We start from the raw sequence: 19,431 nt of genomic DNA, 5'->3' as shown, positions 1-19,431 counted from the left end.
GAGGAGCTGGAAAACAGTGATGCTGTGTATCCAAGCAATTTACAGCACTATAGACAGACTGATACTTGTTGTTCAAAGCCAGGCTCTGGTGCCTCCTCACCCCCTGTCAGTAATAAGAACAGCTCTTCATCTGGGATATTCATTTATGCACATTAGTCATTTTTGCATTTGGATGTGTTAAGTTGGTCGAGCGGTCATGGAGGCGATGAGGAGGAGCAGTCCAGGTGACGTTCCAAAATGTCAAGTTTAGATTTTTTTTTTTTTTTAACGCCTTTTTCTTTTAAAAACACCTTGGTACAAACAACCCACATCTGCCAGCCCCAGTTCTTCTTCTCCTTCTTTTGGTTTCTGGCAGGCTAGACGCCGACGTGGCGTATTGCTGCCTGTCCCTGGCCAGACACGGTACTACACCCCTCCCAGACCCTCACACCCTAAGATGTAGGCTAGTAGTGAACATAAAGCTTGCCACCGCCCTCCCCACCTCATAATGGTGACTCCCATGACCCAAAAGGACCCTCAGAGACACAACTGGCTCCCCCACCCTCACTACATGAGTATACATATCAGCCCTCTCCCTCCTGTACCTCCCGCACTCCAACATGACATGCCTCACCGTCTCCCTCCCCCCACAGCTACACAGCCCATCCACATGTTTCCCCATCTGGGCCAAGTCCCAGGCCAGGCCACAATGACCAAGCCGAAGCCTGGTCATCATGACCTGTTCCCTCCTACCCCTCCCCAGGGCACCCCTCTCCCCCCTTACACTCCCCTGGATCCCATGGAAATGCCTCCCTCTCATCTCGACCTCCCACTCAGCCTGCCACCTCTCCATTAGCACCCCCCGTATCCTACCTCTCCACTCAGCTACCCCCAGATCCACCCCCACACCTACCACCTCCTGCCCTAAAGCCCCCTTAGCAGCTGCATCCACAGCCTCATTCCCCTCCACCCCCACATGAGCCGGGACCTGCATAAACCCCACCCTACACTCCACCCTCTCCACCCTGTACAGAGCCATCACCAGTTCCAGGATGAGATCGGGCCTAACCCGTGAACCCCCGCTCAGGCCCCCCAGGGCAGCCGCTGAGTCGGAACACACAACCATCCGCTGCGGGCGTGCACACTCAACCCAGTCCAGCGCCCACACCAGCGCCATCACCTCAGCAGTGAACACTGACAGCCCATCAGGCAGCCGCCTGCCCTCGGTAAAACGCAACTGGGGGATATGAATGGCAAAACCAGCCTTCCCACTCCAGGGGTCCACCGAACCATCTGTGAAGATCTGCAAATGCGCAGCCCACACACTCCGCAACCTTTCCCTCACCAGCCCAGCCGGGCCCTCAACCTCACCGACCCCAGCAGGGAGACGTCCACCTCCAGCGTAGGCAAGAGCCACGGGGGCACACACGGCCAGACCACCACCGGCGCCACCACAACTAGGCCAAGCCCCGCCTCCTCCATCCAGACCCGGTTCACAAAACTCCACTTCCCTCTCCTACTACTCCCCCACTCCCAGCACCCCTCCACCAACACCTTCCCTGGGTGACCAGGCCCCTGGCCAACAACCTTCGCAATATAAAGCAGTGCCAGCTTTACTTGCCGCAACCTCAGGGGGGCCTCCCCCACCTCAACCAACAAAGTCAGGAGGGCGTCAGCCAGCCCCAGTTACAGCACAACTGAGCCCTTATATAGGAGGAGCAAACAATTAATTACTGGCACATACCAATTACACAGGTTCCTTGCATACTTTAAACCCGACATAGATAGTACATATTTACCTAAACTAATTACCAAAATATAAACATGATCTTTATAAATATATACCCCCCAACTATCACAAAACAACCCCCATACATACATTACAAAAATAGATATAATTAAATAGTATGGCTAAACTCCCCCCCTACACACTTCCCACTTGGTCTTAACCCTCCTGGAACTATAAATAGGTGTGCGAACCCCCGGCAACTGTTTGCTCGTCAGACACCCTGAGAGGAGGAGAAGAGGCAGAGGTAAGTTTAGGCATATACACATGACTGTTCAATGAAATGTCAAGATTCTCATTCAGTCCTACTTCCAATTACTACAGTGAGTCAAATCAATGTGCACCATGTTTCTGTTCCCAGACAGAGACAACCGATGAGGCAGGATCCCAGTGTCTGCGCTGCAACGACAGCGAAGACAACTGCAACCAGTCACACAATCAATCAATAAATATAAATATGTTCCTAAAATGACTATCTATTTTCCCTGTACCTATGTGCCAAGCCATGTGCAAAATAAGCATGTCAATTAATCTCAATTCATAAGTGCTTGAGCCCTACACAGTTCCAATCAATAATAAAATGTTTCCAGTTATCTAGTAACTGCAGCTTGCCGTTACAGGATGCTTGCTTTTAAGTTCAAATATCTGCAGTGGTAGACATTCATAAACCTCCCTAGTGACATCCTGTTCATTTATTTCGTTTCTTGCTTTGGTCATGCCAAGCGCACTTATCTCCCTGACACTTCCCGCGAGCTCGAACCACATACCCCTTGCAACTGTGCACCACTAAACTATTGTTTCATTTGGATTTTGGAGCAAAAGAGCAAAAACTACCTACAAAGAGATTAGATACAAAAAATAATCCTGACAGGAGATAATTAGATTTTTCAGCTCCCCCCACTGGTCGTTATTCCAATTGCAGCTTTTGAAAAGATGAACAAACCAATTTCCTTGTCATAATCTACCGCCACATACATGTTAAAACCTGCAGTACCGCCACAGAGGATGACAGGGAGAATATCAAAACACTGGCTGGTAATTGGGATAAAAGAGGAGCAGACTGGAGTGATTACATTAGACTCTGCACAAACACGCACGCACACACACACACACACGCAAGCACACATACATGTACCCACGCATGCGTGCACACACACACACACACACACACACACACACACACACACACACACACACACACACACACACACAGAGCTTCTTCCTGCATTTGATAGTGAGCATGAGGCCGAAAGTAAGATCAACTCTATTCAATCATCTTATTAGATTTCCTCATTGATCTATCTTTCCAATCCTTTCCCTGATGTTGAGACTGTGGTGTGGAGGTTAAGTGGAAAGACCAGACCCACCAGTGACTGGGTTTGGGCATCTCAGGAGGGTCTGTAAGAGGAGTGGTGAGCTCATCACAACCAGAACAGGTCGGTCCTCAGGATTCATTTGTCCCTATGCCATTTCAAAGCATTTGCACTGCACCCACTCTCATGAAACACACGTCAGTCTGTCAAAATTTCAAAGGACTTTATTTCTATAAAAAGCCAGGATGAACAATCATGGTTTGAATGACACAAATGAAAATGAAATGTAGGTAATTAAATTGATGAAGCGTATCAAATTGTATTCAAATAAAGAAATCAGAATCAGAATTAGTTTTATTGCCATTGTAGTTTTTCAACATATGGGAATTTGCTTTGGTGCAGGGATGAGACAGGACAGGGCAAAGACAGTACAGTGCAAAGATCAAGTCTAATGTGCAATGTGATTCTAGGATTTTCTGAATCCAGTGGAAGTACAAAGTACTAAAAAATGAAGAGTGATCAGAATTTCCATCAAAGCACAATGAAACACAGTGAGATGTGAAAAGCTAGCAACGCCACACACTACTATACTCTCTTACTACCTACTACACAGACACCTAAAAAACAAACCAAAACCACACACAGTCGTGGTGACATGGCAACGGTGTAAGTGTTGAGGCAGACCTCTCTCAGGCCGCCGCCTCCTCCTCTCCCTCCGCGTGGGGCTGGCTGGACACGGGAACACCTCCGGAGGCTGCCGAAGCCTGAGGGGCTCCACTGCCCCTGCTGGGGTGAAACCTCGGTCCTGTCGTAGCTGCGTCTTGAGGCCTGACTCTGGAACAATCATTTCACATGTTTATTAAACACTGATCCAGACCGGTTGTAATAACGTACAAATGAATGCTGTTACATGTCATGTTGGCGAAACTCACTCGCTGGCCTCTGTCTTAGCTGCACTATACTTGTGCTTCTTCATCTTGTGTGTGACACACCAGACTAACAAGATGATGAGGACAGCTCCAAACAAGGCCCCGATGACGGCACCAGCAATGGCCCCATCCCCTAATTCTGTTCAATGGGGGAGGGGTTAAAAGTGAATGTGAATAGAAATTGGTGCAATACAAAACTATGCTGACAATAGATAACCTGAACAAGAGGAGATGCACATGGTACCGTGAGTGAGCTCCAGACTGCAGATAGCGAATCCCACTGCGTTACTGGCATTGCACTGATACTCTCCAAACTCGAACTGGGATATGTTACTGATATGCATGACTCCCGTCTGAATGCCTGAGAAGGGGAATACACAAGTACAGTACATCTGTCAACAACAAACACACACACACACACACACACACACACACACACACGCACACACACGGACAGAGCGAGAGATGCGAGAGGTGTGGCTATGGTGTAGAGGCTCACTGGTGCTCCCCAGCGGAGGTTTCCTGGTGGTCTTGTCCTGGTCCAGTCTGGTCCAGGTGTAGGTGGGCGTGGGGCTCCCCCGCTCCGCGTGGCATGTCAGGGTGACCAGGTGACCTGCCTCCACGTTTCCGTGGACGGCGCAGAACGGCGTGCTGGGCGTCTCTGATTGGACGAGGCAGACAAAGAGAGGAGTGAGCTTTGAATATGCTACAGTCTGGAGGCGCAGACTTGTCACGGACAACAGTGACAGTGCCTGCATGCAGACGTCAACAACAACAACAACAGAGATCAAATCTGTTGAGGCTGCCCTCTCTGGTGCTATTCAATGTGGGTGTACTTCAAAGGATCCTTATAAAAGGCCCTATATTATTGATGATGCTAGAATCATATTGAATGTAAGCAGTCTAGCCAATATATGGTTCAATGTGCAGTATGTCTCTTGATCAGTGTAACGTCTCCGCTGTTTAGAGAGTGAGGGTAATCGTGAGAGAGCCATGCGACTGTCCGTTTTATTTGTGAGGAGTAGGAGAGAGACGTTGGGGGCGGACTTGTACTTCTGTGTTCCTGCTCTAATTTCTGACACTGACAATGAAGAGACTAGTCTGCTACTGTTCCCATGGAAACTACTGTGGATACTGAGGCCAGCAAGGTTGTCCTGGTAACCCTGTGAACGAGCAGAATCACAGTCAGCATGTAATTCAATGATCACAAAATTCAGATTAGGAAAACAAAACGGCCACTATTTCATTGTCCTGTTTGCGTTATATCAAACATCTATTCAATTACTATCAATTAATATCTATTCAAATACTGAACACACTCCTCCATATATAGGACAACCCTCCTCCGCTCACCTAAAACGGTCAAAACAACCGAGCCCTCGTTGGTCCCCTGCACATCAGGGATGTTGTTGACTTCACAGGTGTAGACTCCCTCGTCTGATGCCTGCACGTTGCTGAGCGTTATTGAGGCATCCTTGGTGGTGTTAGGAAAAGGAGCCGGCTTCAACCTGTCTTTATACAGCGGTGGAATGAATCCTTGTCCCGACTGATAGTAATACACCTGAAAGAGAACAGGGACATGTCAAACGCCTGCAACCTGCCAAGCCCAGTGTCATAGATGCAATGATTGTTTGATTTCATGTTAAGTTAGACAGTTTGGATGTTGTGAATTCAATAAAGGAACAATGCTGACTGCATGCGGAGAGGCTGGTTTTTAGGTTAGATGGTGCGTCTGGCTGGTGTGGAAGTTAGACAGAGAGCCAGTGGTCAGAGGCTGGTGTGGAAGTTAGACAGAGAGCCAGTGGTCAGAGGCTGGTGTGGAGGTTAGAGACCCTTGCGAGCCAGTGGTTCTGTGGTGAACATGCTCATTGTTTATCTTCAGGGCGTTCCTCCAAATGGGCGCCCATGAACAATCGCCATATTTAACAAGCGCATGGCTCACAAACATTTTGAATTTTACAGTGTAATAAAAATAACCCACTTATTTACAAATCACATTACAAATATACTGTATTTATGGTTTTATAACAATTTATGAGGCTGTATCAATCAAATATCAAAATGTTCCCCTTGAGAGCGCTCGGAAAAAAGGGGGGGAAAGCTGTAGCTCAGTCTATGTGTAGAGAAAGGGCCAGGTGCTTTGAGGACACATGGCGTGTGGTGGTGAAGACCAGGGGAGACCTACTGTACCTGCTGGGGTTGCATGGAGGTCTTGGTATGAAATTGCCACTGGATGTTCAGACCGGTGGTTGGCACAGAGGTGGTAAAAGTGCACTGCAGGAGGACGCTGGCACCCACAGTCACATTGACACGCTTTTGGGGGATCTTCACAGAGATTAACTGCACATAGCCTATTAGAAACATACACGTTCCTTCTCAGCTCCATTCAGATTATTAGGTCAATTGTCCTCTGTATAAATGTTAAATTAATTTGTATTTTAGAGCAAAGAGTAAAAAACTATATACAAAGAGATTATTAGATACAAAAATAATCCTGGTAGGAAATAATTTGATTTTTTAGCTCCCCCCAAAATACTTCCCGACTGGTCCATATCATTGAAGAGTTTGTCACAGAAAGGACTAAAAAGTCTTCCTCTATTTTTTATTTTTTTTTACTTTCATGATATAAAAGACAAAATGGTTACTCACCCATCATACTGAGTAGCAGCAACAAGCTCAATGTAGTGGACATTTTAAATAAATTGTCCATGGTATCGTTGATAATATCTGTCACACAACCTTAATAACCTTGATAATCTTAACTGTTTCTCAATGTGCATTTATCCCCACCAAGTTGTGGAATGGACAACACCCAGTGAGGTTACTGTTCAGGTGTAATTACCAGCCTGGTGTTGTGCTTGAAGATAAGGCTGGGGCGTTTACACAGGGTTGTTTGCCAAAGTAGGCGTCGAGTAGCCTACACAATTTTCAGTCCTAGGCCCCAATTTTGTCAGTTTAAAGCAAGGCTGTTTGGGATTGTACCTGAGGCATCCAATTCCATCTATAAGATGCAATTCCTGGAAAGACTAACTATATAGATGTTTTTATTTTTAAGTGAGCTGTAATCTTCAGACGTTTGTCTAATTTCCTCTGATCTCTCAATTTTCTCTCAAGTTGTGAACTTCACTGCAGTGCGCCGGGAGGTATTGACACTGACTGTTAATTCATTATTCTGTACTTTGGGCTGATGCTCATCTCTCCCTCCTCTGCTGTGCTCTCTCTCTCGATGCACCTTGTAAGTCATTCTGGGTCAGGGCTCCTGACAAAGGAATTAATGTAACGTAATCTCCACCTGGCCTTTATCACCTGCCCTGAGGAGGTGTGAGCCGCAACGCCATGATACTCTGCTTATCTCTGGGGAGTTCACTCCCTGGTGCACCTGCCGAGTTATTAGAGCCCGGTTGGCCTCTGTCACTCAGCCCCCACCGGCCGACCAATGCTGCTGGACGCTGGTGGAGGAACCATGAATCACATGTGATTCATTGTGTATAATTACAAGAAGGTGACATGTGAAACGAACGATGTGGAAAACGTTGATCAGTGGTGACTGTACAGAGGGAGGAGGAAGGGGAGGTGGAGGGGATCTGTATGGTGGGAGGAAGGGGAAGGAGGGGTGGGAGGGGAGGGCTACGGTGCCGTAGATGTGGTAGGGGGGTCAGGCGCTGGATGTGTGGGAGGGGAGATTTCATACAGAGTCAAAGGTACTGTACCAGGTAACACCAAACCTGGTACAGTCCTACTGGGAAACACAAGAGAGACTGAATAAACCCTTATCAAACAGCATGACTAAACACACATTATTACATTACATTTACATTACACACACACACACACACACACACACACACACACACACACACACACACACACACACACACACACACACATGCAGTCTATGAGAAAAATGTAACCATGCGGGTTAATCATTGATATACGCCATTGAAATCTCCGGGTATGTGCTTCTTTGGCGATACTAGGTGTAGCTCCTCCTACAGTATGAACCGAAACGCAGGAAATCTGTTGGAACAGAGAACAAGGTCAAGAGACCCACACTGAGGTGATTATCTGTACCTTAGCAGTGGACGGACAATGGTGACTAAGGCTGAAGTGCTGGCATAGTGAAAAAAACCAGGACTCTAGTAGGTTGGGTGTGTGGTTTTCACATAAGCCCAGCCTCACCTGCATACCTTTGGCACTTTGTTTTTAGTCATTGTTTGTCTTCTGGTCATTGTTTGTGAAAATAAATATATAAAGACTAAACTTAACTAGAAGAAGTACACCTGTGGTGATGGCCTTTTTTTTTCTTAAAAAAAAAAAAAAATCCATTAAAACAGTATTATGGTATCTAACAAGTGAATCCTACATTTCAGTGGCCATTGTTTGTCACAGTGTTCTGGAATCATGGTTGCCATGTGAAAGCTCTTGAAAATTCCAAAGTTATTCCCAGAATTAAAACAGAGAACCTTCAAGCACAGTGAAAGATATAGGCTATGAACACATTGCAGCAAATAGAGAAACAATTTTACTTTCTCAGATGTTCTAAAATAAATCCAAATACTTTTGATGGACAATAAAATGGTAAGATATTTCAAAACATTAACATATGTTTTTATTCCACCCTGATATGTAATTATGAAGGAATAGTTGTCGTTTATCATGAAATGTCCACCTTGCCTTTCTGTCCAGAATCATGTCATCGACAACTCTGTTGAGTGTGAGCTCATGGCCCCTGAGGAGCCAGGCTCCACAGCAGACATGCCAACGAGGCATAAAGAGACACCATGACAGTGATGCTGAGGAAGGGCCGTCCCACACGTACCAGTCTACTTCTGGGCTCTCACAGGTACTAAACCCGAACAGAGGTCCACAGTAAAGAGCACACGCATATGCAAAGTGCACAAGAATTAACCAGAATCTCTTTTTTTTGTAGATGCTTGCTCTTCTCTTAAGAGAGGTACACTAGGCTGGTCGTACCGGCTGGCTGCACCTGCCCCGAGCGGACCCAGACCAGAGACCCAGAGAGCCGCCTCCTGCCCACTGATCCTGCCCCCTAAGAAGCGCTGGAGAGAGGCCCGGCCCGAGGCACAGAGATCAGCCTGCCTGCCAGTCCTCGTGCCTCCCAAAAAGCGCTGGAGGGCGAACCTGAGAGTCCCCCTAATCCCGTCCCACAGGAGGCGCTGCCGACAGGGCTGACGGGGCGTATTTGCGTCCTCTAATAGAACCGTCTTTTAACGCCACACGTGTGACCTGTCCTCTCTCACTTCATTAATCACAAACTAAACAGAGATCCCTGTTTCTCCTCCAGGAACCGTGACATGGTCTTAAAGGATTAACATGGTGGTTCAATATAACACTTTCCAGGTATCTTTAGGCAACAACAAAACACATGTGTTTAACTATTTCAGAATTCATCCATACAAATTCTTTTAAAACATGTTTTTAGAGGTCTGAATCTGCCACTCAAAAAGTTCACTCACTCAAAACTGGGCGTGATTCATAACAACTGATTGACAGTTCTCTGAGCAAATGACCAACTGGAATCATTCTGATTGACAGGCGTGTGCCCCGTTACCATAGCTACCACCGCTCCGAGCTAAACAACACAAGAGCTAGATCGCGCAACAGCCAGATCACTAGCCATTTTTCTAGCTGCTAACCAGGGGCATTTACAAAGTCCTTAATATTATATTAACCCCCAAACATTATAAAGATACACGCTACCTAACAGGCCGTATCCTCGAATTTGCATTAGGCCAATTTGGGAAAAGTACGATAAAGGCAAGGCAAGGCAAGGCAAGGCAAGTTTATTTATATAGCACATTTCAGCCACAGGGCAATTCAAGGTGCTTTACATGAGACATTAAAAGCATTAAAACAAAAAGCAAGACATTATAGACATTTAAAACAAAAGGCAGGACAAATTAAAAGCAATTAAAACAAAAAGCAAGTCATTATAGATATTTAAACAAAAAGCAGGACAAATAGAATACAGGAATAAAAGTTACAGTGCAGTAAAAGTAAAGGTATAAAAGTATAACGACGACACGTCTCCCCCGCGACAGAGGAAAAGCACCCTGCAGCCGGCCACGTACGCAAGCTTGGAGGCTTGGGCTATTAGACTAGCTTTCAGCCAGCTACGAACAGTATAGACCTAGTTAGTCAAATAATTGCAACTGTGGGTCTTACCAGAAGACAGATCATTTGCGCTGTGAAACCGACATAAAATCCGCATTGTTCACCAGTCTAACGTTATTTATCTTAGTAGGTGTCCAACAAAGCCAGTTGAACACTGAAACGTTACTGTTCTGGGAACATCTGTCAGTTGTGGTGATATAAAGGAATTGAGTGGAATACCACCGCAATAACTGATTATTAGTCAGATCAATTCAATCATTATAGCTTGTTTCATATACAAAGGCAACACAATGTGCGCTTTACAGAAAGGGGGAGAGGATGTAGCCTACATGTAGCCTACTTATCCTACCCCGAATTATGTGGGAGACTGCATGCGTTTGGAGAGATAGCGGGCCGTGCACCACGACTCCGTGAGCGCAGCGGTCAAGGGGTATAGCCTACTCCGGAGTCTGGAGACTAACAGGTCATGCAGTCAATAGATCTCGTTTTGAATGTTATTGTAATGCCCTCTGGTTCTAATAGAATATATCTACTGGAGCTGTTTAATCCCAAAATGCGCAATGCTTCCTGAAGTTGGGTCGGATCGAGGTGCTGGGATGATCAACATTATGTGGAGCAGATGCCACAGTGATGATAAGGTTTACACAACTTTCAGAATGTTTTGCAGAATTACAATTATTTAGAGTTGTAAATTATGAAAGGAACATAATAACTTGACTTAATATCTTCACCTCCACCCACCCTGAAATGTAGTCATAATTTTAGCACAATAGCCTCTATATGCGCATCACAACGCTGCAATACAAGACCTTAGGACAAACGATTCAGTACACAGCAGGTGTGTTTGATCAAGTTCAAATGTGAGAATAAATAAATGACAAAAACCCGCACGGGTACTGTAGGACTACGTCTTTATTTTCCGAGGTAATTGTTGCGCATACAACATGACATTAAATTAAGACATAGGCTACTTTCTCATAAAACAGGGGGTGTTGCATAAAACAGGGGGTGTTGTAACATTTATAATATCATTAGGTGACATTGGCTGCAACCTGCCCTCCAGGACCTGCACACCTCCAGAGCCCTGAAGGGACCTGGACCTCCCGAGTCCCAGTATTGGAAATGTAGTGATCTGGCTACAAGAAAAGGGGACAAATTATAAAAGCGATTAGTAATAGCATCGATATTTTGCATATGCAAAACAGCATAAATTACAACAATAGACTATTTATCAGTAAGTCTAAATTATATCGAATTAAGTTTGAGCGAGAGATAATCGGGAGATTCTTGTGGAGACAAACTGACTTATATCCACCTTTGACTTCGTAACTTTGCCTATTGTATTGGCCTATACAACAAAGCACGCTCACAACAGTTCTGGTAGGCTATCGCTTCGGTAACCTTACAGCACAGTTTGCACCTGGTGCAAGTAGATTTGATGCCAGGGAAGAGTACAGTATGATGCGCTGTGTTTCTGCCATTGCACTGGAGGGCTAACGTTACCAAAAGCAAATGCATTGAGAGCTAACGTTAGCATGCTAGGATGTTAACACAGCTAGCTGACATTCCAAACATTAGGCTAGCTAACGTCAACATGCTGGATAAAGACAGATAGCTAGCTGGATCAGACAGCTTTTTAAAAACTGTTGCCAATTACAGCTAACGTTATGGTTCGTTTATCTAACATTAGCTAATTGGCTACAAATCAGACACTATCATGGTAAAAACTTCCCAATTTGTATGACAACCACAAATACAATTAGGCCTATAAAATTTACAAATTATATTAAAATAAGAGGTGGTCATCATTGAGACTGCAACTATTCAATTGTTCTCAAGATGAGAAAAGGTTCAGAACTACCTTACCGTGTTCGATAGATGGTGAAACGGCGCAGACAGGTTTCTGTTGGAGGCGGTGCAGGGGAGTGGAGGAGGGTTTTTCAAACTTTAGGGCGACGTCAACAATGGGAAAAACGTCACGAATTCGGAGTATTTTTACCCCGAGTCAAATTGGACTGAAAATGTTACGCTTCCAGTTTCTCAAAAACGACAAAACGGATATATTTAATGTTTTTATTGTGTTTCTTCAATGTCCTATTGTGCAAATAGCACGTTCAAACTCAAAAAAAGTGAAAATCACCATGTTAATCCTTTAAATCTAAATGCAGGCAGCCCTATTTCAAACTGCTCTCTTTGCACTCACTGAATTTTATGGTCTGTTAAGATTATCCCCCCGTCAACTAAGTGTCAATGTTTACTGTGATATGATCAACAATGCTGGCTCCCTGATCACCGGTGCAGCGGTTACTGCTGCTGCTTTCTGATAAAAACACACCAGCCTGCACACAAAAAGTTAGTCTGCCGGTAAGCAGTATAATCATCTAATATATGCATAAATTGGTGACAAAGATCGGTTTAGGAGGCTGTTTCCAGAACCTTCCAGGAGAGGGCAGTGTTGCCTGCTGGATAAAACAGTAGGAGGAAGGCCATTTGGGAGATGGAGGTGCAGGGAGCTGAAGGCAAGTGATGATAACAGAAACAAGAGCACCTCTCTGTTCTCAACATGGCTCACTCCTCGCCCCTCCTCCCGTCCTCAGCAGCCGGGGGGAGAAACAGCCCAGACATTTAGCATGACTTCACACACTGTCCCTACAGCCACAGAAAATACCACTTACAAAAATAGGATGGGTACACTGCCATGCCATGTGTGAGTGCAAGAACTCACAACCACAAACTGCAATGAGAAACGTCATTCGATTCTCTCTTTTTTTCCAGAGAGAACAGGTCTACGTCACAGATTTTTTTTCACGAGATGCTCAGTGCAGTGACACCGAACTATCTCCCTGCATTGCTGTCAACTGGATGCAATATGCTGAAATTGGTGTAGTGGGTTAAAGGAAGATAAAATAACCGGCAGAAACACAGTCAGGGCTATCCACAGACTGTGTCTGTTACACACACCCCTGCTATTCAAAGTCTGACATTTGTAAGGGTCTCCTAGCCTACTATCTGCTGAATACACAAGGAAGATGGATTGTGAGGTGAGGGGAGTGAGGAAGAGAGAGAGAGAGAGCGAGAGAGAGAGAGAGATGGGGGTGAAATAAATAGATTTCAGCAGTGTAGCGATGGTCACATTGTATGGATAAAAGGGTCTGTGTCTTAATATTTCATTAGACGCATCCTGTCTCACTCCCTCTCATCTACTCACTCTCTCTCCAACCCCAAAACAAGACCTCCAAAAGCAAACCATGGATGGACTTCTTGAAAATGGAATATGGATGGACAGCTTAGTGCAAAGTGACCACCTCTCCCGAGAGATTAAACACCAGGTTCATATCTGGAACATGAATGAAAAAGCAACAGGGATTTTTTTTGATGCACTCACAAAACCATTGTTACATAGAAAAGCCTAACCAGGACAAGGGTCGCAAATATAGCCTGGGTTAGAAACCCTATATGCAACACATCTGTTTCATGTTATTGTAACCTGTGGCAATGTTTTCTGCATTGTCCCTGACAAATAAACCAATAAATAAAATAAAAAATAAATTCCCAGATCAAAACTTACACATGCATACACACACACACACACACACACACACACACACACACACACACACACACACACACACACACATATATATATATATATATATATATATATATATATATATATATATATATATATATATATATATATATAGTGTTTCTCATTCAATTGTTTTTTCACATTGGAGTGATCAGTGATTGGAAGATGACGGACACTGCAGTAATTTTCTCTGCAAAGACTGTGGTCTAAATGATGAGTCTTTGGAAGTACATACATACAGTATCTTGCCCTTAGCAAGACACTGAATTCCCTGGGGTATTCTTGCCAGTCTATTTATGTCAACTCAAAAGGACACCAAATAGACATCAATGTGAGACTGACATAGTACGTAGATGATGCTCAGTCACTTTTATGAAGCATAGAGTTGTGAGGTCTGCTGCTTTATACTTTATATTTATAGATCAAAGAACACTGTATGCCTGTGTGTTTAATAGTGTGCTGGCAGGACTCTGTTTAGATGGCCCTTTCAAGTGTAGTGTAGGCTACTGACAGAAAGTACATATTCCACCTATTATTTGAAGTACTTAAGGATTACTAGCTTACATCTAGTTTTGTGCAAAAATCTGATTTTACATTCAACGTCACAGCGGTCTTCAGGTTAGCTTTCGAAACGACAACAGATGAAAATTCACCAGGGTAGAAGAAAGCATAAAGCACATACACCTCTCTGCTTTCTGACCATGTTCCACTCTTTTTTTTACTCAAAGGAGTAGACATCAGTTTCTGGCCCATGTTAATGCACCCTTTCAATATTTGATGTTTTTTATATGGAGTGCTGACAATGGAACACGGAAATGGAGGGCACATCTCGTTCAATGGCTCTGCATCCATCTTCTTAACAGAGCAATGCACTCCAATCCAGTGAGTGCTTTTCCTCCACTAGGGCCATTTTCAAAGTTTGTCATAGAAAGAAAGACAGAGAGACAAGGAAAACAACAAATATAAGTCAGTCCAAGACCTTGTGGTTGGAGTTGCTCCTGGTTGATCTACAGTCCCACCACTTCAGAGAGGATTAAACAAGTCAATGTTTAATTGACACAGGATCTAAAAAGACTGTCATATTTGCAAAGGCTGCCATCTTTGCCCAAATATAACATTTTGTTGTGTATATCAATCGTTCAAAAAGTCTTGACTTTATGCTTGGTATAAGCTTGGTTTAAGGTCCACCCTTAAAGGCCCTGGCCATCATTTCACACCTTCAGGCCCATGTCTCAGTTGAGTCTGTAACTACAGGCACATCCCAAGGCTGGACCACATTTCTGTTTTAGGCCTAGGTTGTTACTGTAGCTATTTGTTGTGCAGTAAAAGGAGACTTAATATGACCCACAGATAGAGATCTGACCCACAGACAGGGATCTGACCCACAGACACCAGTTACCCAACAAACCGCTGCCTCCATGTTAGATTACTCCCATGTCCTCTGTCATCCCTACCATGACCAGATTCATTGATAGCTCCCCTTGACCAGGTATTGGCGTAATATAGACCATGTTTGTGAGCATTACGTTTCCTATTCAGTGGTACAGTACAGTATCTATCACCCTTTGTCTCAGACCAATATTAGGCAGGCTGAGGGTAGGAAGTGCAGGGGTTAGGGTTGAATAAGGGCCAAACATTACACTTCTCAGCAGAAATCACTTTGCGTCTTTATTCAGGAAATAGGGTATGAAAGGAGGTATACTCTCATAAATGCGCAATGTTTTAATCAAATCAAAATCAGTGACCAGGAAGACACCCTTGTCTTCTCTTAATTTAGTTATCATGGCTGTCTTCTTAATCCAAATGCCCTATTAAAAGCAATACACCAACTAGTAAGTGAAACTTCCCACAACAGCTTAGAATTGCAATGTTATAGAACAGATTTATCCTTCATTCAATCCTTTTTTTGCAGCAGAGTGTGATATTTACCTTTTGGGGACTAACATGTTAAACCAAATTCATCAAAAGTTAAATGAAACAACAGGATATTAGTCCTCAAAGGGCAAATGAAAGACATGGTCTTTTTTTTTTCTTTTTTTTTTACTGTATCAGCCTTTATTTGTAAAAAGTCAGTTGTTTGAATGATAACCCTTTTATACCACATACTTGGACACCTTGTATTAGTAAAAAACACAGTTTGCTCAAACACCTAAAAAAGCTGATTGACACAATAACATTAATTGGCACTGACAAAAAGGAAATACAACTTCATACTATACAAATGTTGATTCCATGAGTACTGAACTTATCCCCCTGATGAAATCAAACACCTCATCAAATAACCAAATCAACTAATGTGCCCAAATGTAAACAAAACAATTACAGTACAAAAACAATAATGTTTTTTTACTTCCAGGTCAGGATGTCAGAAGAATTACATTTCCTTTGTATGAGAAAACAACAACAGTAATCATAACAACCCAAAACAAAATGCAGCAAATACAGCAAAATATAAATGAAAACCAATAAATAAAATCATTTACAATTTGATACTTAAAAATAGTTATGGGTTGGCCTTGTTTTTTTGTTCCAATTTTTTTCAGTATTTTTTTCAGTAGCTATTTGTTTTACAAGTTTGTTTTTCCCTGGTAAAGGCTCCTTGATAGAGGGAGGTATACTGATGTATAATTGGGAATCAGCACAGCCTCTTGCAAGTATCATGGTAATCAGCAACAGACCATAACCCCCCAGTCCAGAGGCAACTCATTTAAGAGAAACTGCAGGGAACACCCTCTCAGTATGCAATCTCATGGCTTATGTCCAGATGCTACTGGTAAGCATCCTTTACATCCTTTGCAGTTGGAGGGCGACTGATGTTAATGCTTAAGCTAAACCTGATAACGCTACAGCATGAAACCTATGGTGCATCTATTCCAATTGTATGTGATTTACAATAGTTGAGTATGATGTAGAAGTACATATTCATGATTACCATGAATTATTTTATTGTACATTCTATTTTTCAGTTGTTCTCCAGTTTTACGTAGTTTGTTTTACGGTTTTGTTGAGCTGGCTGTAAAACAATTGCAACTAGAGCATGTAAACACTGGATCTTTCTTTTCCTGTCTGTGTAGATGAGACTGTAAGATGAACAGTGTGAAATAGAAAAATATGAAAATAAACCTTTAGAAACTTGGATCATGCAAAACAAAACCTACATCTTGTCTTCTTTTCATTTTTTAGAGGTTCGTTTGCAGAAGTATGCCAGTGCTATTGAAGCTGTCCATGCCATTAGCAGTGAGGCTAGCTGCTATTACGAACTGCCCTGTTTTTGTTCATGCATTAAGAAATTTTAAGTGAAAGATATCATATTTACAGTACAATTCACATGTAATTACACATATACACAAGAGGCAAGAAAATTCACATTGAAATCAGTTCAACAGTTTTTTTTTATCACCTCCACTACACCTTTTAGATGAATGTGTCAAAAGAAACATATTTTCACTCTTGGCGGAACCAAAACGAATCATAAAATGAAAAAGATTTCCTCACAGCTTTAGAGATGAATGTTACGTCTTGTCCAGTAAGAACATAATGGTGGACATGAGTCTTTAATGGGACATGAGTATCCACTGCAAACACATCATTCTATAGGCTGCTATACTGAAATGTATATGCTTTAAATGTATTTGTAATAAAGAACATATGCTATATCCATAATAGCCCACACAAGCGTTACTTAGGACCTTGTTGAAAAATTGCACAAACCCCATAACCCCAAAAAATAGCAAAGATATCAAAATGTGTACAGATTTCTCATGAATAATCCATCCTGATCACATTGAAATTGATAGCTGTTCGTTGTGTTAAGTTTATCATGCAAGATATTTTGTTATCCATGACTCTCCACTTTGATTGGTCAAGCCTGGCTAGATAGTAAAACAAGGCCATTTAGAAATCAACTCTTCCCTGCCAAAAATCATGTGCCTGAATGTGCCTGATTCATACAATTTTAATTATCCAGCAAAATGATAAATTATTCCTTCAACCCCTGTGATCCTTCCTGTAGTTATTGATAAATGAGAGGGAAATCAAACAGGCTCATTCACCTACACTATGGACTGCAGGAAACAAAGTGCAGCATAACGCCAGATGCACTGATCTCTGTGAAAGACCTGGTTGGACAGTAATAACCTGGCGCCACCTCTTTACATTGTGTTCACCCCCTTGCATGTCTCAAATGAGAAAACGCTGTAACTTTATGGGTGAGTGTTGACTTACAATTACCGAACATGGTGCTGGGTTTTGATTGATGACAAAAAAAAACAGAGTAAAGCAATAAGGCACGACAGAGTGCGCTATACCGTTATCATAGCACAGGATGTGCAGCGGACCGGACCTCCACCTGCAGTCTTGTACGCTCCAACCACTTCCTGAAGTGTGTGGTTAATGAGCGGCAAAGCGCAGCCTGTCGTTCGTTAGTGCTTACTTCCTAAACATGGCGTTTCACATGTTCAAACCATTCATGATGTCACGATTCACTTCAACGTACATACAGTGCACACAATGCTATTACACAGTTGGCTGTCTGCAATTCATTCAGTCATAACAAACTTCCTGATAGCACCCTTGTGAGCCTACCTCCTGACACAGTGTTTTGATCCCACAGAGGTCAGTAACACTTTATAAACGCTTTATAAACCTTTCGTAGATAATCATCTCACTATAAAAACAGAGTTCGTAAACAGATATGGTCAGTAAATGATTAACGAATCAGTGCATCACTACAAGGAGATCTACATTTGGTTTCAACCTCATATAGTGGTTCTGTTCATATATTTACTAAGCATTTACTGATAATTTAGAAGTGTTTACAAACATTGATATTCAATGATCTTCAAAATGGTTTATAAATGGCTTATAATGGATGAATAGTTATCAAAGTGTTACCCAGACATCATTTGCCATGAACAGATTAATGATGATGTTCTTGAAGGTATTATGTCAATGAATTTATATTTCTTATCACACAAATCAACAGATTAGTATCATCAACAAATTCCTTTACACAACAGAAAATCTTGTATCTTCAACCCTAGTCCTTAGCATACTCCAGGCTGTATTGTCTATTTTCTCCTATGCTACCCAACATTCTGGGTTTAGTGCAATTTTGGATTGAGTCTTCTCCTAGCTTAGTGATGGGACACAGGAATGACCAGCGTTTATCGTTAGTCCAGCTCAGTACTCAGCATGAGTCTCTGACTCTTTCATTGAGACATTTATAAACATAAGGCAGAAAAAACCCTTTGTCCAGTTAGAATACCGCTGTGTATCCAAAATAATGTAATCTTGTTCCTTGGACAAGAAGGTTTTTTTTTTTCCGGAGAGACCAGATCAAGCTCTTCCTTGCACCTCTCCCAGACAACGCTGTAGAGAGGACTTCCTGATTAATCTCCCTCCTCTTCTTATCTATAGACATCTCCTTTCAGCTCTCTTTCCTCTCCGCCCCTTGTTTCGAACTGGTCACTTTCTTCCTTACGTTGTTCCTCAGGATAAGCTTGCACCTTCATGTTTTCCTTTACCTAAGCCAATGCCCTGAATCTATTTCTTTCTCTGCAATCTCTGTCTCTGTCTCGCTCTTTCTCTGATTAAATGAGCCCCCATGGCTCAGGTGAGCTCCTAGTAAGAGTCCGGGCCTGCCTGCCTGGCACGTGGCCAGGGTAAGGACAGGGAGAGAGAGGCTTCTAAACTCAGGAG

At 43.1% G+C, this 19,431-nt stretch overlaps 1 protein-coding gene across 1 annotated transcript; it reads right to left on the bottom strand.

The window, feature by feature from the left end:
- Positions 1-3,767: 3,767 nt before the first annotated feature.
- LOC311318831 (V-set and immunoglobulin domain-containing protein 1-like) lies at positions 3,768-6,371 on the bottom strand (the record flags this gene model as incomplete). Its single annotated transcript, XM_084450263.1, has 6 exons — positions 3,768-3,912; positions 4,011-4,146; positions 4,252-4,368; positions 4,507-4,668; positions 5,361-5,568; positions 6,198-6,371. 6 exons carry the CDS (start codon positions 6,369-6,371, stop codon positions 3,768-3,770), a joined length of 942 nt encoding a protein of 313 aa, XP_084306389.1.
- Positions 6,372-19,431: the final 13,060 nt, after the last annotated feature.

Source organism: Borostomias antarcticus (assembly GCF_949987555.1).
Source record: "Borostomias antarcticus genome assembly, chromosome: 15".
Taxonomy (NCBI): Eukaryota; Metazoa; Chordata; class Actinopteri; order Stomiiformes; family Stomiidae; genus Borostomias; species Borostomias antarcticus.
The sequence above is the reverse complement of the archived record's forward strand: the minus strand, read 5'-3'. Positions and strand labels throughout refer to the sequence as shown.